The sequence below is a fragment of the Rhinoderma darwinii genome, chromosome 2 (assembly GCF_050947455.1).
Source record: "Rhinoderma darwinii isolate aRhiDar2 chromosome 2, aRhiDar2.hap1, whole genome shotgun sequence".
In the NCBI taxonomy this organism is placed as follows: domain Eukaryota; kingdom Metazoa; phylum Chordata; class Amphibia; order Anura; family Rhinodermatidae; genus Rhinoderma; species Rhinoderma darwinii.
In genome coordinates this window covers 204,381,982-204,405,823 of record NC_134688.1, presented here as the reverse complement: position 1 = coordinate 204,405,823, position 23,842 = coordinate 204,381,982, and the positions used below count along the sequence as shown (strand labels likewise).

Genomic DNA, 23,842 nt, shown 5'->3' with positions numbered 1-23,842 from the left:
AGAGTGTTGTTTAGCACAGCACTGATATGTTGCACGTTTATCGTTAGCTCTCACTGATCCAATGAGAGCAGTAAAATGGCAACGGAGATTAGAAAATGTTTATAGCTGGGTGTAGTAGGCGTGATGAGTCCCTGCCAGCTCATTGCATGCTGGGACACAAGCGGTGCATGCTGGGAACTCTATGACCGGCAAAGCAAGACAATGAACCCACAGAGGTAAATAAACCTCTCAATGTAAACAAAAGAGCATAATGGTACATAAAAAAGTAAAAAAATAGATAACGATATTAGGGGCATTCATAGATAAATTGAGAAGCGTTGCAGTGATTAAAAAAAAAAAAGTATTGGAAAACCCCTTTAAACCTCAACCACTCAACAGCTCTGTTCTTAACTACTACTTTGGGAGAAGCTGCTGCTCAGTTTGACACCAGGCTATCCAGAATTAGAAATGTTACTGATATAGTATATATAGTGATAGAGAACCTCTTTTAGGGCTCATGCACACGACCGTAGCCATGTGATTTTCGGGTCGGCCGGCTGCGGACTGTCAGCCGCGAGCCCCCCGCAAATCGCGGGACATGCACATGGCCGCGGCCATTATTTTCAATGAGCCCGGACCGCAGAACACGGCCGTAATAAGACAGGTCCGTTCTTTCTGCGGTGCGGGCTCCCGGGCCATGCACGGACCGTAAAAACTACGGTCGTGTGCATGGCCCCATAGAAATGAATGTGGCCGCAATTCTCCCGTGGATTTTCGGGGGAATTGTGGCCGCAAAAGCACGTTCGTGTGCGTGGGGCCTATCAGATGTGTCTGTTCATGATGTCATTTCCAGTGAAGCCACCTCTTAACTTTATTCTTATCGTCAACAACAAACTACATACCAAGAATCTTAATTTTATATGTAAATGTCAAGTTGGTAAGATAAACTTCTAATCCCTCTCTCCGCCCAATATAAACATTATAGACATACAGTATGTAAAGAAAAAAAAAATAGCACTACAGTAATTAGACTGTAAGTACTTGATTGATACGTATGTGTTCCGAACTGTGGTACCAGTCAAGTGGCACCATAGTGGATTGTCACAAATCGGACACATTTGTATTTTAGACTGAATCTGCTCAGACAGTCCAAAGTACCGTATATGTGAACTGTCAGACATGTCTGCGGAAAGTTTGTTTGTTCGTGTTGTTCAACCATTCCTATTATTTCTCCAAATATAAAGAGTCCCAGAAGCTGAGAGCTATTTTATCTCTATAGCGTTGGCTGGTATAGAGCTCAATCTTTGTGGATATGATAGTTTTATTGTGGTAACTATCACTACATAAATTTGTAGCATTAGTTTAATATCTGCTATGGTTTTTATATGGCATGCTCGATGTTGTCACATTTAGGTTTTATATGATATTCAAAGAAGGAAAATAATTAGATTTTTTAGGAATCAGTAAAAACCACAATGCAAACACAGAATGCAAGATTCAAATGATGTAAAAAAAATATTTAATAACTCGTTTTGAATATTGTCATTTGTCACAAATTAGTTTTATAATTAAATAAAAAAAATTCACCTTCTCTTTTGGTGTATTTTTTTTATCATTCTCTTAACATCACCCCATCAACCCACCCGAGGTTATACAACAAAAAAAGGACAATTCCCACTTTGATTTGTACAGAAATATGTTGTACAGTATGTGGCATTATAACCATTTGCTATAGACTTTCTAACACTTGCAATGTGTCAAATTGTTATATTGCAGTCCTGCATTGTTTAGGTCATGGACATGAAATAGTTTGTTTGAATGGAAATAACACATGATTTGCCTTTTAACGTTTCTGTTTTAGGATGTGACACTTCTTTGCAATGGCAATCCGCTTGCCTGAACACATCAGCCCTTAGCTTTTAGTAAGCTGCCTTGCATAAGATGTTCTCAGCTTAGTGTCTACAGAAAAAGCAATGAAAAATAAATTGTATGCTGTCTATTGCAGACATCATATATACTGTACCATGCTTAAGACATTTAATACCTGTAGTTATGTTTCAAGAGTTCAGAAGTGCCTCCAATGACAAATATATTTGTGGCAAAATTCTTTTACGTTTAATAAATATGCATCACAGACTAAACTCCCTTAAAAATACTTTGGGATTTCAAAGTACTAGGGGGCAATACCATCTTAATGAAATGCCTACTTCAAGCTGCTAGACAGATTAGATTTTGTTCTCTAATTACTTCTCCATCTTTTCTTTCTCTTAATTATCTGTTAACCTGCAGTACAGATGCTCTTTAGTCATTTCCCTGCAGTTAGCATTGCAGATTCACTTTTATCCATTAATGGTAACTGCATTCAGTCTGTCATAATGCCTAATGCATTGCTATAAGGAATTGTGTCATTTGATATAATATAATTCCTCCGGTGAAAGATAAGAATAATAGGGGACATGACTTTGTCAAATTTTTATTTGACTGGGCATTTGAGAGTCTAGACATTTAGAATAAGGTTGCTTTAGGCAGAGAAAACCACTTTCTTCAATGGGCAACAGGCTAGAATATGAGAATTACGTAACTGAGCATTGGCTTAGGAGGAAAAATAACCAAGGTAAAAGATAGGTATTTTATTATAACTGAAAAACATCATCAACATCGTAGACCATCAGTGTTATACAACTTTTGCCTTTTATTTTATTCTCCAATTTACTAACCCTGTAGTTTTTCCTATTGATTTTCATAGTGTCAACATATTGTGCAGCGCTATACAGAGCTGTCACTATTCACCTCAGTCTCTGTCCCCAGTGAGGTTCACACTCTAGTTTCCCAGTCTCAGACACACACACTAGGACCAATTTCATAGGAAGCTAATTAAGCCATCAGTATGTTAAAACTTTGTTTTAATTGGATTTAATTATATTGGGAAAACTACATGTAAAACTGCATAATGAAAGGCTTGCTCTGGGAAAGTAAAAGTTATACACTACAATGTACAATTCAGTTACACAGATTTGTTTCCATTGCTGTCTACATGACCACACTCCTTCTATGCAAGGTATTTTTGTCTGCTCCCGAATTTAACAGGATTGTTTAGGGATGTAACAGATATCCTATATTTTTAGCTAACATTTTGAGTCTTGGTAAGACAAATGACTTTGTTGTTTTTTTTAGTTAAAGCATATGTACCGTTTCTGGGGATTTTTCAGAATAATTTTTGTCTGTTATATAATTTGTATTCTGCATTGCTTAGCAGTTTTCCCCTCAGCAGGCTCTTTTTTTAATTCTTAGTTGTTTCTGAGCTAGTGGGTGGAGCCTAACAGCTATTATTTCTGCCGTACAAAAGCACAAATAGGAGAAGAGAATCCTTTTCTCCTATCTCTAACTACCACATACATAGAAGCTGCAGCAGCATGGAGGACATTATACAGCAGTAATAAGCAGTGTACATGTTCACTCTGCTCCTGCTCCCCCTCCCATCTCCATAGACTTGCTGTGGCAGCGTGTCTGTGTCTCCTTCTCTCTCTACTTACTCCTCCTTTTCCCCCTCCCCTCTCCATAGGCTTGTATTGGCTGCAGGTCTGTTTCGGACTCATTCTCCCTCTCTCTCTGCTCCCTCCTCTTGCTCCTCTCCACTCTCTATAGACACGTATTGGAAGGCAGTGATGTGACACATCCCAACTTCCTGCAGTCCTTCAGTTCTGCTCTCTAACTAGGGATGGATTTTGCTTGACAACAGGGCCTGGACAACAGATTATAGGAAGGGACACGCCTAGGGGCAGTAACTTCATACTGAATTTGCATGGATAAAACAACTACATTTTAAAAGAAAATCAATTACAATGTTAATATATATAGCCACAATGTAAGTCGAGTAAAACTAGGGGTGGACAAATATTGTAGACTGCCAGCATAAACATTATATATATTAGATTAGCATAAATTGTTTAAAAAGTTAGTGTCCATTTAACAATAAATGATAATAAACATTTGTAAACTGAAAAAGTGATAAAATACAATACAGATGTGTCCTAATTTTCTAAATCCAACATAACCCAAGATGTATTGTGCAAGATGTTAAACAAACATGTAAAAAAACTGTATACCTCCGACGGATGCCATCCATCAGTAATGCGTCGCCAATAGACTCCCATGTTAAAAAAAAGTTAAACGTATATGTTTTTAACATGAGAGTCTATGGGCGACAGATAACTAATGGATGGCATGCATCAGAGGCATCTGTCGGCTATCTGTCGTTCATAGACTCCCATTTTAAAAGAAACTTGTACGTCTAATGTATCCATTTGTTTACTGGATGGCACGAGATTGTAATGAATTGGTATCATGACAATGCAAGTCAAGGAAAAGTAAGGGTAGACAAATCTATCAGAATATTGTGGACTGCCAGCATGCCCACCCAGATGAAAACTTTTAGTAATCATGCTTAAAGAGGCTCTGTCACCAGATTTTGCAGCCCCTATCTGCTATTGCAGCAGATAGGCGCTGCAATGTAGATTACAGTAACGTTTTTATATTTAAAAAACGAGCATTTTTGGCCAAGTTATGACCATTTTTGTAGTTATGCAAATGAGGCTTGCAAAAGTCCAAGTGGGTGTGTTTAAAAGTAAAAGTCCAACTGGGCGTGTATTATGTGCGTACATCGGGGCGTGTTTACTACTTTTACTAGCTGGGCGCTCTGACGAGAAGTATCATCCACTTCTCTTCAGAACGCCCAGCTTCTGGCAGTGCAGATCTGTGACGTCACTCACAGGTCCTGCATCGTGTCGGACACATCGGCACCAGAGGCTTCAGTTGATTCTGCAGCAGCATCGGCGTTAGCAGGTAAGTCGATGTAGCTACTTACCTGCAAACGCCGATGCTGCTGCAGAATCATCTGTAGCCTCTGGTGACGATGTGTCCCCGCTCGTCTGACACGATGCAGGACCTGTGAGTGACGACACAGCGTGATCTCTCGAGAACACGCTGTGTCTGCACTGCCAGAAGCTGGGCGTTCTGAAGAGAAGTGGATGATACTTCTCATCAGAACGGCCAGCTAGTAAAAGTATTAAAAACGCCCCGATGTACGCACATAATACACGCCCACTTGGACTTTTACTTTTAAACACACCCACTTGGACTTTTGCAAGCCTCATTTGCATAACTACAAAAATGGTCATAACTTGGCCAAAAATGCTCGTTTAAAAAAAATAAAAAACGTTACTGTAATCTACATTGCAGCGCCTATCTGCTGCAATAGCAGATAGGGGCTGCAAAATCTGGTGACAGAGCCTCTTTAATAATAGCCATTTCTAATTAAAAAAAATCCCTGCCACCTCTCAATCAAAACTTATTTTCTAAGCAAAGTTTGCTATCTACCAGGCTTGTTAAGGCTGGGTTTACACGTCACAGTTAAAATGCGAATCGTGGCAAAACTGGGCGTAGCAGTTCTTCTGGCAGCTACAGAGACCTCTTTTTGTGGAGTAAAACGTAAAACCTGCCAATTTTTATGAGATTAGTATTAATACATAAAATATGTGGGGGGATATTAAAATATTTGGTTGATGTGGATATTTTACTCTACTCTCTGGCTAATAGATGAGGATCCGAATGGGATGTTCCCCTCTATTAACTCATAAAACAGGTTTTGTAAACTAGACAAACTTAGAATCTTTCTACTGCATTTTTCTGTTAAAAAATCTGAAATAGAAAAATTAGCAGACAACTGCACTTGAGAATTTACCCTTCGCCAAGCCTACTGAAGCTTGGTGCTGCCCGTGAGGTATCAAATAATAGAATGTGAAAAAGCTATAAGGACTAATCATTAGGTTAGAAATACAGATGAACATGAACAGGTGCCATAAATTGTCATTATTTTAATGGACAATAGGTGATAATGCTGTGTTTGATCATTGTTAAACAGCATACTGTTTTATTGGAATGATTAGCATTTTTACACCTTTTCTTTGAACAAATAATGACCAATTTCCTGATGAGTAACTATGTCCATATATTAACCAGCATTCATTCTTATGGCTGGAATAAGACGTTTGACCTTTGATTTTGGTGTCAATATATCATAGGAAGTTAGGATACAATTACAGATCCATTAACCATGGCTATAATACATGGATATAATTTGTTTGACATTTATTGGAGCTCTCTTTTGGCTTAATTGCACTTTGCGCGTCACAGTTTTCAGTTTCTACATTTATATATTGTCTGATGTGCAGGAGGGTTGTTATTAGCTGTTTAATCATTCAACTTGGCTAATAAACAATGTCATGGAGATGTGATTTAATAGTTAAGCCTAGCAATTTTATTCTCAGGAACTGTCTCTGAAAGCAGCTGTAATATATAATATTATTAAATGATTATCTTTCCAATTATTTTTTCTTTTACACGTCTACATTTACCGATACTTTTGGCCTTTCTGTGCTGCTGAGATTGTAATAAATAACGTTGCTTATTCAAGTCTTCGTTATTACCACATATATATAAAGAACTGTAAGGGTATGTTCACACGTAGTCAACCAAAACGTCTGAAAATCCAGAGCTGTTTTCAAGGGAAAACAGACCCTGCTTTTCAGACGTTTTTTACCAACTCGCATTTTTACCAACTCATTTTTTTACCAACTCGTTTTTGGAGCTGTTTTCATTGGAGTCTATGAGTAAACAGCTCCAAAAACGTCTGAAAGAAGTGTCCTGCACTTCTTTTGACGAGGCTGTATTTTTACGAGTCGTCGTTTGACAGCTGTCAAACGACGACGCGTAAATAACAGGTCGTCTGCACAGTACGTCGGCAAACCCATTCAAATGAATGGCCAGATGTTTGCCGACGTATTGCAGCCCTATTTTCAGACGTAAAACGAGGCATAATACGCCTCGTATACGTCTGAAATTTGGCCGTGTGAACATACCCTTACTTTCACAACAATTGTCTTAACATGCTCACTGCCTTTAGTTATTTATTACGAGCTGCTTACTGCCTGTTGTAGTGCATTTACCGGGTCTGCATTATTAAACTATTTTCTTCTTTCATTTCAAACACCTTTATCTTGATAACTATCCTAGTAAATTTATTTTCATGATATTAAGTTTAAAAGTTTAGAATGCTAATAACTGCTTAATAGTGCAACATTTAAGCCCTTTGTTCTTGTTAGGTTTCGTTCACATCTGCATTGGATGCTCCATTAGGGGCCTCCGTTGCAGATCTGGCAGGGATTACTGGAGACAATAGTACAGCATGCTGCGCTATTGTGTCCGGTAGAATCACGGACACCCCGACAGAATGCCAATGGAACCTATAAAAGTAATTTGTTTCCATCGGCCTCTGGCGGTGTCCTTTGTGCAACGGAACCATTGTTTGTGTTATCCCCTTGTTCTGCTTCTCTGACGGAGCAGAACAATGGAATGTCACAATGTAGGTGTGAACGAAGCCTTCGCTGTACCTAGAAGAGTTCATGAAAAAAGCCATATTGCATTGAGTATTGAAATGTGTTTTTATTCTGATGCTATATGTTGGTTTCCCTGCTGGGACCGACATCTAAAAGATGTAATCTGTGGGTTTTCCTTGCGGTGAGTATTCAGTTCCATTGCAATTCCACTAAAGGAGAAATGAAGTATTACACAGTTCCTTTTGAAATCAATAGACTGCCTGTCTAATGTACAGAAGTGCTGGATCCTCCAGACTCTGAGATACTCTTCATAACCAAGCTCTGCTGTAACAAGTAGACAAAGAACCAAACTGGAGAAAATAGAATTCACTGTACTATTGACTGCAGAATGTAATTCATTCCTTCACAGCTTTAGACTGGGTTCACACTGGTTTTTCTCTTTGCATCTGAAAACCACATTAAAAAAAATGCCTACAAAGCCACTGCGGTTTTCTACATTATTAAGCTTTTTTTGTTTTTTACTGACGTATTTTAAATGTTATCTTTTTGTACATTCATTTTTTTAATGCATATTTTAAGGCCTAATAAAAAGCCTTTTAAAGTCTATGGAGAAAAACACCAAATAAACCCCACAAACCGATACACTATGTTTGTAGAGATATTCATATTTTCCTAAATGCAGTGTGTGAATCCAGCCTTATATGGTTTATAATATAAATAACGTCTCTCAGAAGGTATTCATTCTCATTTGTGAACATCCAGCAAGTGGGAAGCCAGAGTCATGTCTCACAGCTCTTTAAACGGTCGGACATTGACCTACAGGGTAGCCAACTATAGGTAGCATTAAAGAGAGATAATATAAATAGCAAATATGGAAGAAGAACTATGACACAGATCCATCTTTTTAACGTTTAGCCGTCCATACTAGAAACCATAGTGTTACAATATGAACAGAAACTAAATAAGAAGTTTTCAAGTGTGGGCCTTGAGGGTGTAACTAATATATTTGATGTTTTGTTAGCCTTTTACTTTCCGTCCTATTTGATTTAGATGATATTTTAGCAGGTTGTTACTGCCAGCTGTGCACCATGGGTACAGCTATTTCGATAAAGTGAGAATTTAATTAGTAATTTTGGCTAGCTTTTTCCAAAGACTATTAGCTTTCTGTTTTATTTTATACAGAATACTTATTGTGATTTTTATTTCTTGTTCTTTATTTTTTAGGCAGAAAATCTGCTCCCTACAAAATTTGGTTTTCGGTGGAAATTTACAGTGTGCCTGCACCACCGGAGAGAACAATTGATGTAACTTGCTCTGTTTTAGTAAGTATTAATGCAGTACTGTTTGGGAAAACAGCAATTAAATAATGACAACAAAACAAAGAATTAAAGTGGCCTATTAGGGAACATGGACTTTATAGAGTGCTCCCCAGGTCCACCCCCCCCCCACCCTCTATGAGTCAGAAACTCTCAAAGAGTGACTAGAAAAAACGTAAGATATGACACATAGAAATAATCCCAAAACTGTATTCCTCTAACATGTCAAAAAATTTAAGGTTTTGTCCCATGCAGGAGTCTTTTTTAAACATACAGTATATGTGTGTGCAAACAGTAAAAAAATTATACAAAGTGCATCAACCAAGCAGATATATATTTGTTTCTACTCATATGCTCTAGGCTTAAGAAAGACCACTGTTTGTGTCGAAACATACCTTTTTTTGACATATTGGAGAAATAAAGTTTTGGGATTATTTCTACACCTGGTTGATGTTGCCATACCTTACGTTTCTCTTATGTTCCAAGTCCGAGAGGGATTCCTGGACAAGTGACTGTGCATCCTTTTAAATGCCCTAGGAAGGGTAACATTATGTGTGTGCTGCAGATTTTTTCTTCTTTTGAGTATATCTCAAAGAGTGACTTTACCCAGCCCATCCATGTCAGACACGATCGGCCATTTAGTTTAATACTATATTTCCCCAGCAATAGCCAGGGATCATAAGTCTGCTTTCAGTTTTAAAAGGGGTTGTCTTTCTGAGAAAACACCTGTAAGGTCAAAATGATCTGCATCCATAAGGGGGTAAGGCTCAATTTTATTTTCTGTGAAAAAGTGAACATTTGTTGCCAAATTCATTCATTCTAAGAAAATTCATCCAAGCCTCTAGCTCTTCTGGTACACTTTGAGCTTCATGTATCAAAACTGTCTCAGAAAAAAAAGCAACCTTATTGCCCAAAGCAACCAATCAGAGTCCAACTTTAAATTTAAAATTGCACTGGAATAAAGCCAACATGAGCTCTGATTGGTTGCTATGAGCATTGAGGCCGCTTTTTGTGTAAAACAGTTTTGATACATGAGGTATTTTATGTCTCCTGCTTGAACTGACCTACATACATTATACATTTTACACTGTCATACTTTACTTTCCATGATTTTACTTTTCTTTTTTGCAACTGACCTTGCTTAACTTTGTGTATTTTTTATAATATCACTTCATATTTCCCAGCGGGTTTAATGTTATTGCTTGTATTTTTTTTTATTCTTATCAGACTTTTTCGCTCAGTATCTAAATAACCGAGAACATTGACTTCTTGAAAGTGATAATTTTTCTTTCTAACACCTATCACATCTCATACATTAAAATATGCCATTTTGTCCTGCATTTATTCAGATTTGCATATGTAACTATAGTCATATTTCATTTTGAACCCCCCCAGTGCTCAATGTAAAGGTGACATATTAGATTTTAATTAGGACGGTGCGATCTGTAGATTTACAGCCATGATCTCATTTTCATGTCAGACTCTGACTGCTTTATTTAATAGTTATATTCCAATTAAAAGAATAACACAAGCTAATATGGGTATGTTTTGGCTATAAAATGGGTAACAAAACATGACATTTAGTGTGAGTAAAACAGAAGACATATTTTATATTTTGTGGTAATAGATGTAACTATTAAAAGTAGAATTAAATCACAACCCATCAACATACACATATTTTAACGCAAAGTCTAGCTAGCTTGCTGCCCTCAATCTTTCGACATCTAGAAAAATCTAGGTACTTCAGGGGTACAAACAAATCGGTATATTTCCAGACTAAAATAATCTGTGCAGTGGTCTACAGGGTGATAGTTTGTTAGGGTGGATTCACAACTGAATGGAACTTGCAGGAATCCATACACCTGTTTCAGAAACAACCAGATTTAGATTAATGGAACTGATTTTCAGTCGCAGAAATTTCTGCAACAAAATCTTTCATGTGTGACTGCATCCTTAGACCTGATGCACACAACCGTTGCAATTTATCGGGCCTCAAACTATGGATTCTTGTGTCCGTAATTCCACTGAGTTGCTTCTGCAACCGCTTCGTATGTCCGTATATTACGGCCGTGTTTTTTCCGTGCGTTATCAATATTTCGCAGTCTACACCCATGGGAAAGTTACGTGATCGGATTCCTTAGGTGTTTCCTTGCAATGTATCTGCAAATGCAGACAGCACATCGATGGCTCCTGTTCTGTCTGGTTCTTTTTGCGGACCCTTAGACTTAAATGGTGGCACAGGTCCGCAAAAATGGATAGAACATGTTCTATAATTTGTGGAATGGAACAACAGATTGGCAAAAAACACTGATGTGTACTTGGCCTAATAGAAATTAATGGGTCAGTGTGCTATCCGCAAAAAATGCAATTGCACACTGAAGAAAAACACGGTCGTGTGCATGAGACCTTAGGCCTAATGCACACGACATGGTTTTTTGCCATGTTCTATCCACAATTTTGTGGATAGCACACGGGAAATTCATTTATATTGCCCCATGCACAAGCTGTGTCTTTGTGGGGGCCGCGAGTCTGGGCCGTTAAAACTCAGGACATGTCATTTTATGTCCGTATTTGCACCATAAAAATTGTGGACAGGATACAGGTTGTCGGAATTGGCACCTGAGCTATCATGTGACCCACTCAGGAGTTGGGACAACTTGGTGACATCAATTCCAGACTTTTTTTGTTGTTGTGGATCCTTGAATACCGATGACACACAGATTCACTACGGAAAGTGTTTTGCAGACAAATGGCCCGCAAATACAAACAACTGATCCGTGTTTTGCATACCACAAAATCACTATGATCGTTTGCATCAGGCCTTAGAATAAGTAATAATTTTCTGCTTGTATATATTACTACAGCATGTCCCATTAAGATTGTCGTGATTATTCCAGAAACATCCTTTGTTTGTTTTCCTAGAAAGTATATATTATATAATGTTCATCCATCAGGTCAATGTAGTGCATTCAGGTCAGCGCTTCTATTTTTATAACTGCACACAAAATATTGAAACGGCAACCTGTCGTACAGAATATTCGAGTGATGATGACATGTGATGTGTCTACACTTTTAATCTTTTATGTAATTACAATATATTTATGTTATATGTAATATCATTTTAACATGCATTGTATCATATGAGTGTTAACTTTTTAACATGAAACCATGATCCATGGCTTTCATAAATCATTTTTACATTAATAATCTTTTATTACTTACATAAATTTTTACTCAGTTATTAAATTCATAAGGGCTTTGGGGATATTTTCTTTCGATTGCTAGTTTTGAAGAGTAACTGATACATTATTTCAGATAAAGAAATGGTGATATTGCTGACATTGTTTTTACAAAGACACTAGCTTCACTTGGCTTAGTACACCATTTCACGGTACAGGAGCGATGAAGCAACAATGTGTTTTTCCATCTGTGCAGAAACCATTGTCATTGAGGGATGATGAATATGAAACCACAAGAGAATGGTTTGTGGTTCTAATATGCTAGCCCTTCATTTTAGATTGATATCACTTTAATAAAGAAGTTTATAAAGGCTGTTAAGAACATAATGTTCTACCATACAAAATATATACTACCATCCTATAATATCTACATCAAATATGCACTGCTTTACAAATACAAAAAAAAATATGTTACACACAGTACTTTAGGTTGTAAAAAGTCGCTAATTTTCTGTATCCTTTTGTATGATCTTTACAATATAACAACAATTTTTTTTAATTTGAAGTAAAAAAAAAATATTTGCAGACTTTTTAGTCCATATCTGGCATCAGTCATTTGGTCCTAAAATGTGTCAAAACAAAGAAATATAGTTTTTTTGTTTAAAACAAAATATTTAACCAATTCTTCACTTATGGGTGTGAATAGAAGACAGGGGATGGGGGGGGGGGGGGAAGAAAATATCCAAAGGAGTCTCTCACTCTCTTTCATTATAGTGGACATCCACGCTACTAAAATGCAAAGTAGCTTTGTGATCCTTAATCTGGTTGCAGGTTTATACTGCCAATAGGTAAAAACTGATACAAGCAACCTATACTAAGGCTTCTCTCTTTCTAAAAGCCTCTGAAGCTGTCTGCATTTGTAGGAGCAGCTGCCATTTTGGCACATTCGAGCCCTATGGTGACCTAACCCTATGGTGATCAAAGATCTGCAGCCGTAATAGAGACCCGAAAATATGGCATTATGGCTGTCGGAAAGTTCTACATACCTGAAGTTCTATAAAAAGAAAAGAAATATTTTCTTTTTATGCTGTGTTGAGCTGGTATTATAAATGTATTTCCTTCTGTGTTTATCAGTATTGTTATTAGCTTATTTGCCCTCATTGTACCTTTTGGATTGTGTGAGAACGAGTAGGCTTTGATCTGTCACTCATGTCTTCTTTGCGTGTCAGAATTATTAATGAACCTTTAGTGCTTAATGTGCCATTTCACTTGAATTTGTTTATCAAGTCACTTTGTATTTTCTTCTTCCTTTCCACGTTGTCAGTTGTCTGGACATAGAGCTAATTCATATGTATGAGTCCTTTAGCAGCAGTCCCTAAGGCTTTTATGTATGGCTGTGCAGCTGGGCAGAATGATGTATAGAAAGAACAGGCACACCCATGAGGTATATAAAAAGAAAAGATCTTAAAAGCATGGCACAGATCTATACATCATGCTTAGTCCCCAGAGGAAAGTGTCATTTTTAGAGAAACTAAGATGTTCTCTAGATTGTAAGCTTTCACAAGTCAAAAGCCTTTTATCATCTCTGTTAGCATTTAACTCTTTTCCTGCAAATGGGAAATGCTGGGAGATGCAAAATTGAATCATAAATGGTATAAATACTTTATGTTGGGTAAGCCTCAAAACTTTAAAATGAATAGTATATGTGCAATCTATAGGACAATTTTGGAATATCTTTACATATTACATAAAAAATAGGCCCCTAATTCTAAGCTCCCCTAAATGTGTAGCTGAGGAGCTGATGTTGTCGAATAGATTTAAGCTTATGAGTTGAGATAAAGTTGATTAATACTTCATTGGTTATGTCAGGCATTTTTAGAACATGGTACCGGTGAGCCTTGCTCATAAATTATTTTGGCTATGTGCTTCAGGTAATACAAGGAAGATAGATTGTACACCCATATTAGGTGGAAATGTCTTAAAATTAGAAGATTTTAGATTTGGTTTTATTCTTTCTTCGGTCACAGAGTTTAACCTGTTGTTGCAGGAAGCTAAGTAAGACCACCACTTGTTTACCGAAGGTAAACCACACATTGGTCACTTATGTTTTTGGTGGCTCCAAATGAGTATGTGCATTCATAGAAATCTTCCAGTGTGAAATTTGAATACATAAAATAAGTTTATGTATACACTTTAAGATAAACATGACTTATTCTGCAAATAAGGATATCCCTGCATTTTGCACACTTTTTCCTCATAGAGGTGAGATCAGTTTTGCCCTTTCGACTCGTTGACTTTTCTTCCACCATCTTTCCATTTCAACATTTATGCCACATATGATCACTTTTTATCACCTTGTCAGTTGTCTGTCAGTGATTCTTTCAGTGCTATTGAATTTTTCAACTTTTTGTTTTGCTTTTTATGAAGGCTTCTTGGGGTTACCTGTATCCTGTTTGTTTTTATATAGTTTCATTGTGTATGACCTTTTGACATTTACTTTTTTTTACTGTACTGTTTTAAAGTAGATCTATAAAATACAATTTATAATTAAAAGCCTCATGGGGTTAAAATGGGTTCTCTATGATTCAGAAAATGTTGTTTCTAATATCACAAAACCCTTTCTTTTAGTTATTTCAACAATATAGACAATGCCATTTCTAGCATGGTTACCCTTTTAACCAACTAACACCCTTATCAGAAGATTGCATCTCCAACTACAACATTTCCTGAGTGATATGGAGTACATCTAGAGCTAAAACATGTCTAGATATGTCATTGAAGCTTTAATGTCTATGGAAAACAAGGATTATGGTTATTTTGATTCCCCTAGAGATAAGTGGTGCTATTATTGTCTTCTTGTCACTTATCTGTAAAGGATCTGCCAGGCACAGCTTCGGGGTCAACGCCCATAGATAATCAGTCTGCACCTGCTTCTATGTCTGTGAGACTGACTCCATCTTCCACCTCTCAGGGTGGCAGGCTTAGGAGTGGGAGAACCTATCACAGCCTGGCCAGACAGAGCTAGCTCCCGCCCTCTGTCTATTTATACCTGCCTTTCTTGTTCCTCCTTGCTTGTGATTCTTCTCGTTTGGTTTCCTGGCCCTGCCTCAGCTTCTTGTACTATTTGTCCTTGCTTCATATTGACCCCGGCTTGCTGACTACTCTCCTGCTCTGCGTTTGGTACCTCGTACACTTCTGGTTTGACTCGGCTTGTTCACTACTCTCCTGCTCTGCGTTTGGCACCTCGTACTCTCCTGGTTTGACTCGGCTTGTTCACTTCTCTTGTTGCTCACGGTGTTGCCGTGGGCAACTGCCCCTTTCTCCCCCTAGCTCTGTGTTCCCTTGTCTGTTTGTCTGTCGTGCACATATTGAGCGTAGGGACCGTTGCCCAGTTGTACCCCGTCGCCTAGGGCGGGTCGTTGCAAGTAGGCAGGGACTGAGTGGCGGATAGATTAGGGCTCACTTGTCTGTCTCCCCACCCCCGTCATTACATTATCTCCATCAGCACTACTGAAATGCAAATCGAACTAAGACCAGTGTACCAAGTCTGTTTTAATGTTAAACGCTGGATTCCCAGGTCCCACTGGCAAAGGACCAGTCAACATCATAATGGAACTACTGATGCTCCATGCCTGTGTAGTAGTTAACTAGACTCCAGTAGCATAATAGTACAGAATAGTAGGGAAGAGCATCAAAGATGGAAGGTTTTGCTGAGGAGAGGTTGGTTGTATTGTTGAATAAAGGAAACGTTGTAATTGGAAGCAAGATTCGAGTACTACTTGGTTTGGGAAGTTTCACCTTGTCCTCTGTATTGTGATCCATTTCTAGTTTTAGGTAAAAAAAATATATAGAATGGGCACATCCAACCCTAGTGAAGGGAGTCTAACAAAACATAATTCTCCTTTTAAGTGCATTTCCACATAAAAGTAGAATAACTTTACACAGTTTGCTTTATTGCTTTTATACAGCTTTTGAGTGAATTCTTGTCATTTTGTCCCCCCATAGTCATAGCTGCTTCCAAACGCCTTACTTACTATATAACTTGGTAATTGTCATCTGAGTCCATGTTGCTTTTAAGCAAAAGCAAACCAGTAGACTTTTAGCTGTGAAATGTGCAATGTTAAATACTTTTGTGTCAAAAAAGACAAAAGTTTAGTAAGTATGATACCTTTATTAGCTAACCATAAAAGTTCTATATGCGGCTTTCAGAGCACAGAGGCTCCTTCTTCAGGCAGTTTACAAATGAATGTCTTAGAAAAAAGCACAACATTTAAGATGTTACACAAAGACAATTAGTACATGAGGTGATACATCATTAAGATAAGCCAGGGACAATAAAACGGAGGTTATAGGGGTGATGACTTAGGAGTCAAGGCATCTGGAGTCAGTCTGATGGGGGATGTGACGTGTGTCCATGTAGCGGCTCATAAATCCAGGTGTTAGATTGAGGCCTTGTGTCAATGACTGGAATTTTATCATCATCTTGAATTCCCAAATTTTTCTCTCTCTAATGTTTTTAAAATTACCCTTTAGTATTAGGACCTTTAAATCTGCCAAACTGTGATCAGGTCCAGAGAAGTGTTTTCCCACGGGTGTATCCACCTCCTGTTTTATTGTATGTCTGTGAAGATTCATCCTGGTTTGTAGTTTTTGTATTGTTTCTCCAATGTAGATTCCCTTATTGATGCACCTTGTACACAGGATCATGTAAACTACATTGGAGGATGTACAGGAGAACGTGCCAGTGATTTTATAGTCATGCTGCGTGTTTGGTATGTGGATGGTGTTTGATGACAAGATGTTGGTATCTGTGAAATGTAAAAGTGTTAATTGAAATTGGTTTTCCCTTCAGGGCCTTTTCAAATATTTCTATGGGCCATCTACATACATTTTCTAGGCACAGGACACAGTACTATGTAAGATACACTAATGTGACCGCAGCTGTGATATATGCAGCAATATACTAGAAGTTAAATATAAGAATATCATCTATTTTATACTACACTTTGAGCATGTGAATTAAGACGATGTTTAGGATCAGTGATAGAAAGGAATCTGTGAAGTGCTTCATGTATTTATTTTCTAGTACGGCTCCACGAAAAATGCTGGATATGTTAGTGTAAGAAAACATATGTTAGTGGTTTTAGAAAATATAAACCTGTTTCATATCTCAGAGACATTAATTATCTCAGAATAAGATTAAATGAACTGTTTTTCTGTTTTTGTTAGAAGACAATTATTATTGAGTAAAAAAATCATATACAACCAGTAAAAATTACAAGAAGTTTTCTACTAGAGATGAGTGGAATATTTTATTTGCAGCATTGGGCTTGTTTGAAGAATTCACTGTTGTTCCCCAGCAAATAGGGAAATCACAAATCCATATTATCCTTATGTATTAACATATAGATCCGTTATGCGGATCCTTGTTGTCCACATACATATACTTATATTGTCCCCTGGAAAGTAATGGATTCTAAAAATATGGATAGTTGACTTCTATGGGGACAATACTGATCCAAAGTAGATACATCCTAGACATCAATAGAATCTAAATATACAGTAGATCAGTATTTTAAGGTGACATTGATTTCTGGGCCTATAAAAATGAGAATATGGATCTATATTATGAATCAATATCCTCCACATAAAAGTCAATTATGGATCTATATATTTAGATTCCTTTGACTTCTATGGGTATAAAAAAAACCAGATCTGTATGATTATATTTTTGCTAGTCTTTCGCTTGCCACAAATCAAAGGCCCAGATTTGTTATGTCTTCACAGCAACTTTTCATTGCTTCGTTCATCTCTATTTTCTACTCATCATATCTATAATCCTATACCATATTAAAATATGAGATTTCTTCTGAATTAGATCCTGCCTAATGCATACATCATTTTTAATAAATGCTTAATCAATATTGAATTATACAGTTTTACAGAAAGTATATGATTTTCATTCTCATATAATTCCTAAAACAGGCAGCACAGTAGATAGTGCCTGCAGAACATTGTTAAACAGATGCACAGAGTTTTTACAAGGATATGAAATCTGGGCATAAAGCAAACAATGCATATCTGGATGAATATCCAATCTGTTTCATAGTACATAAAAAGCGCAGTGACACAAGGTGACAAATACAACAGAAACATAATTAAGCAGTCATGTAAATCACCGTCTTACTGAATGAACCAGCCAATCCAATAAAAGTTCTTCTGAATAGACCTCTTTTGACTTGATAGGCAGTATTCCTTTTTTTCTGCTTTCATTATATTTTTTTTTGTTTTTAAGTGAATTAGTTAATTATATAATGTAGTAGCTTAGATAATTAGTATAAAAATGTTGCAGCAGTTAAAATCAAAACAATAATGTGCTGTTCAATAATTAACCCTTACTGCCGCAGCCATTTTTCATTTTTCCATTTTAGTTTTTTCCTTCCCGTCTTCCAAAAGCATTAACTTTTCTGTTTTTCTGTCGTCATAGCCATATAAAGGCTTTTTTTGCTGCAGTTTTTAAAAGCCCCATTTATTGTATAAAAAATATTTGGGTTTTGTTTTTACCACGTTCACCGTGCAGAAAAAAAATCATTTTAACTTTATTTTGCAGGTCAATATGATAATGGCGATACCAAATTTATTTAGTTATTTTTATGATTTACTACTTTTTTTAAAAAAACAAAAAAAAAACAACATTTGTTTAAGAAAAAATGTTTTTGTGTCATCATATTCTGAGACCCATAACTTTTTTTTCGTTTTCTTGTCATTGGAGCAGTATGCTGGTTTGTTTTTTGTGGGGTGAGCTGTAGTTTTTTTGATAATTTTGTATTAAATTTCTGGGGGGAACAAATATTTTTTTTATTTTTGTTCATTACTAAGAATGTTATTTAACAATTTTTGTTTTAATTTTTTTTTAGATCGCTATATGTCTGGTTCATTACACTGCAGTACTTTTGTTTTGCAATGTATTGTGACAGGGCTTAATAAGAGCACCAAGATGGCAACCCTTCATTAGGCTTCTTGGATGCCATGACAACCATCGGCGCCCTGCAATTGCGGGGCTGCTTATGGAGTGATAGAAATGACTTCCACCCTCTTTCTAACAGCTTAGATGCCGGGTCACTATTCACCACAGCATCTAAGTGGTGAAATGGCCAGGATCAGAGTAACCTCCAATTCCAGCCGTTAGTGCAAGGTGTCAGCTGTAATATACAGTTGACACCTGCGGCATATGGAGCCCATGAGCCTACCTCATATCCCCCTCCCTACCGACTTTGATGTACAGTTACGTCAAATGTCGGTAAAAGGTTAATTGTAGAATCTAGTGAATACTCTGGTAAAAACTGGTTTTGTAATGAAATAATTGGTTGAAGTTGGATTTCCACCAATCTGACTTTTATTGAAAGCTAATAAATATGCTTTTAAAGTCCTTTGTGGGGAAATTCCTATAAAGGTGTTTTCTGGTTTCTGCAAATCAGGTTTATTCATTGTATAATGAAAGTTATACAGTCTTATAACATTCTTTATCAATTCTTCATGGTTTTTCTAAATCTCTGCTTAAGGTGAATAAAGAGGACTTATCACTATCTCTATTGTTCGTACAGGCGAGGTGGTGGAAACCATTTATTATAACACAACTTATAAATCTTACCTTATAAACATTCCACTTTCCTTTTGACTAATGAGGCTACTTGGAAAGCGAATATCCATTCTCTGAGCTAGTGATGTGTATACATATCTCATAGAGACATCTCCGAAGATTGCAGGACCATAGATAGTAATAGGTCATTTTTAAATGGGAAACTTTATTGTTTACTTCTAGAGGCTGAGAAACTGTCCTGATCATGTGATGATCACACTACACATTCATTACAGTACAGTTATCAGAACTGTGTTGTAACAAGCAGTACAACTGTGCGGTCATCACATTACCAGGACAAGTTTCTTATCCTCTCATAAACAACGAAGAGTCCTATTGAATTACAGCAAGACGAGATATTTTATATGTAAAGAATTTATACAGAAAGTATATTAGAAAGTTGCATTACTTTTTATTAGAACTTTCTGAAACTATAATACCACTTTTAAAAAAATTCTTAGTGTTGTTTATTCTAGATGCTACAGTGTTTCTGAAAAATGTGTGATGCATCTGTGAGTGCTAGGGAAAGGTGGATTTTTGAATGACTAGTATTGTATTAAATGGGTCACCTATATGACTAAGTTACTGGACCAATTGTATTTGAATCACTTCTAAAAAATGTTTTTGATATGATTTTACTATATTTTTTAATAAAGGTTATTATTTGTTAAATCTATTTGATAGTTTGTGACTCCTTTGGTTGCATGTAGGTGCTTAAGTGCGATATTAAAGTTGTTGGACACCTAGATTAAATTAGTTGTGGATCACTTCTGCTACTTATCCTCCTTAGGTTTTTTCACCATTGTTCCTCACTAGTTGATAATATCATTATGACATACTGCACTAAAAACCCAAGTAAGACAAATTACCTCTTGTTTTCATAAGGGATCCATGACAGCTATGCCGTACCTGTTTTCAAAAAGGATCCCAACAAATATTGATGGGTACGTTTGAATTGTAAAGCGGTCCATCAGGTCTTTGTTGGGATTCCAATAGTTTTCATGGAAAGAATAGCGCTGCAGACTATGCTATTCTTGCTGTAAAAATCCAGAGCACCTGATGGAGACCATAAATAGAAGCTATTCTATACAGCTTAGATCACATATAGTTTTATTAGCAAGCCAACTGATAAGCCATTAGATCTATAGTCCGAATTCATTGTACACAAATTACCTGAATTAATAGATTTTATTTTTTATTTCACCCTTTTTAAAGTACAGCATTTGAATGAACACTAATAGTATATCTGATATAGATAAACTTTGTAAAGTTACTTACTTTTAAAATAGTTGTTTTATCCATTCAAATTCTGTGTGAAGTTACTGCCACTGTCTCCCTTCATGTAATCTGCTGTCCACCCCCCTGTTGTCAAGCAAAATTTGTCCCTAGTTACCGAGTAGAGGAGACGGGGAGAGGGGAGCAGGAGGATAGAGCAGAGAGGGAGTGAGTCAGCAACAGACATGCTGAATTCAAGTCTATCAGAGGGGAGGGAGAGCAGGAGGAGGAAGCAGGAGCAGAGTGAGAAAGACACAGGCTGCTAGTAAGATTTCTTTGTCACCCCAGTGCTGGATTTTTCGCTACACTGGACTGTACTGCTCTATAATGTCCTCCATGCTGCTGCAGCTTCTATATGTGTGGAAGGTAGAGATATGAGAACAGGATTCTCCTCTTCTGTGTGTGTGCAGTGTATAGAAGACATAGCTGACTATCTCAGTGACAACTAAGAATTAGAGATTGAGCCTGCAGAGGTAAAAACTGCTAAAAATGCAGAATACAAGTACTATAATGACCACAAATAGTGTTATATCTCATGTACACATATATGACAGCTTATTCTGAAAAGTCACCTGAAAAGTTATGTACGCATAGAGGTGAATGTTGAAATGTTGCATTTTGTTCCTTAAAGAGGCTCTGTCACCAGATTTTGCAACCCCGAACTGCTATTGCAGCAGATCGGTGCTGCAATGTAGATAAGAGCAACGTTTTTATTTTTAAAAAACGAGCATTTTTGGCCAAGTTATGACCATTTTTGTATTTATGCAAATGAGGCTTGCTAAAGTCCAACTGGGCGTGTTTATAGTAAAAGTCCAACTGGGCGTGTATTATGTGTGTTACATCTGGGCGTGTTTACTTCTTTTACTAGCTGGGCGTTCTGATGAGAAGTATCATCCACTTCTCTTCAGAACGCCCAGCTTCTGGCAGTGCAGACACAGCGTGTTCTCGAGAGATCACGCTGTGTCGTCACTCACTTCCTGCCCCAGGTCCTGCATCGTGTCGGACGAGCGAGGACACATCGGCACCAGAGGCTACAGTTGATTCTACAGCAGCATCGGCGTTTGCAGGTAAGTCGATGTAGCTACTTACCTGCAAACGCTGATGCTGCTGCAGAATCAACTGTAGCCTCTGGTGCCGATGTGGCCGACACGATGCAGGACCTGGGGCAGGAAGTGAGTGATGTCACAGCGTGATCTCTCGAGAACACGCTGTGTGTCTGCACTGCCAGAAGCTGGGTGTTAACGAACAGAAGTGGATGATGCTGATTCGTCAGCATCATACACTCCCATTCCTAACGCCCAGCTAGTAAAAGAAGTAAAAACGCCCAGATGTACACACATAATACACGCCCAGTTGTACTTTTACTGTAAACACGCCCAGTTGTACTTTTGCAAGCCTCATTTGCATAAATACAAAAATGGTCATAACTTGGCCAAAAATGCTCGTTTTTAAAAAATAAAAACGTTACTGTAATCTACATTGCAGCGCCTATCTGCTGCAATAGCATATAGGGGTTGCAAAATCTGGTGACAGAGCCTCTTTAAGTTTTACCTTTTCATATGCATTATATCACAAATCCATAAAAGCATTGAGGGTCTTTTGTATGATAACACTGTTATGTATTAATTAGACACCTTTTATTTTTAAGAATGCTTATGTCTTAATATGACAGTGCTGTGCTATGACATTTAAAAATGAAGAAAAATAAAAAAATCCTTGTGACCTTTTTAAGGCTCTTTTATGTAACTAGCTCTATTATCAAAGACATGGAAGAACACATCTTTCTGTATGTGTGAAGTCTAGGCCCATCCATCTTTTTTTAATGGGACTCCTGCAGGGAAATGAATGTAGTACTTCTTAAATACACCAGCGTAGCTGACCTTGTCATGTAGAAAGCTGTGCAGCTCTACAGAATTGTTTGTTCAGTAAATTTCACTTATACTCTTTTCTTCAACTGCTGTGCGATATTATAAAAATGCACTTAAATAAGAGGTCTTCTTGAGACATTCAATTTTTGGAGTAGCATAATTGTAGTAATATTGTATTCATTATTCTCTTGCAACAAATTGAATCTCATCAGTAGGTGATAGTGGCTTTTTTTTAATCATTAGACTGGAGCCCCTGTTGGTTTATTTTACTCAGATTACAAATGAGCTTCATCTAATCTACTCAAAGACTATTGTTTTCTGAACCAATTTATGAAATGCAGAATCATCTGATTTGAGAACATTATAAGACCAATGAATAAAAAAGGTACTTATATCCAAAATTAAAAACAGTACAGTCTCGGATTTCCACCAGAACAGACAGCGGTAGATTTATTGTTGTGTCTACACCTAGAATGTATAAAAAAATGTGCCACAATGCACCTATTTTAGGGTGTGGGAAATGGGTGTGATTTAAATGCACCAAATTGCTCCAAAGTGCACCAAAGATCCGTCACAAAATAAGCCAAATCAAAGGTGGTATAAGGAGGAGAGATGTGTCTAACAAGACTAGCTAGATGAACCAAAGTTATCACACAGCATGCACCACCTTGATAAATTTGGTGCATCTTCTGACTGTTTATAATGTTTAATTATAGAGTAAATCTGACCCACAATATTCAAGATTGCAGTTGTTGTTATTTTCAATTTACAGTATAACAATCATCCAAGTAACATTCACCTGACAGTGAACAAAACATGGACATAGTTCAGGAAGGGGAAAGGAATAGGAGAAATAGGAACAGGTAAGGTAAAGGAATCACAGCATTGTATATTGGTAGATTCCTAAGGGCGTGACCACACGTGGCGGATTTCCTCCGCAACTGTCCGCATCAATGCCGCACAGAATCTGCGTTGCAGATTCTGCTGCGGATCTGCCCAAAATGTGCAGTAAATTGATGCGGACTAGCTGCTGCGGACTGCGGGAAAAGTACTTCCCTTCTCCCTATCAGTGCAGGATAGAGAGAAGGGACAGCACTTTCCCTAGTGAAAGTAAACAAATTTCATACTTACCGGCCGTTGTCTTGGTGACGCGTCCCTCTTTCGGCATCCAGCCCGACCTCCCTGGATGACA

The 23,842-nt window shown here is 37.3% G+C and overlaps 1 protein-coding gene across 2 annotated transcripts in view; it reads left to right on the top strand.

The window, feature by feature from the left end:
* CFAP47 (cilia and flagella associated protein 47) overlaps positions 1–23,842 on the top strand; it is a 546,843-nt gene that overhangs the window by 364,356 nt on the left and 158,645 nt on the right. For both annotated transcript variants that reach the window (XM_075852746.1, XM_075852745.1), the window contains one exon: positions 8,598–8,695. In XM_075852746.1, the coding sequence (XP_075708861.1) occupies positions 8,598–8,695 (98 nt within the window). The remainder of the gene's footprint in view (positions 1–8,597; positions 8,696–23,842) is intronic.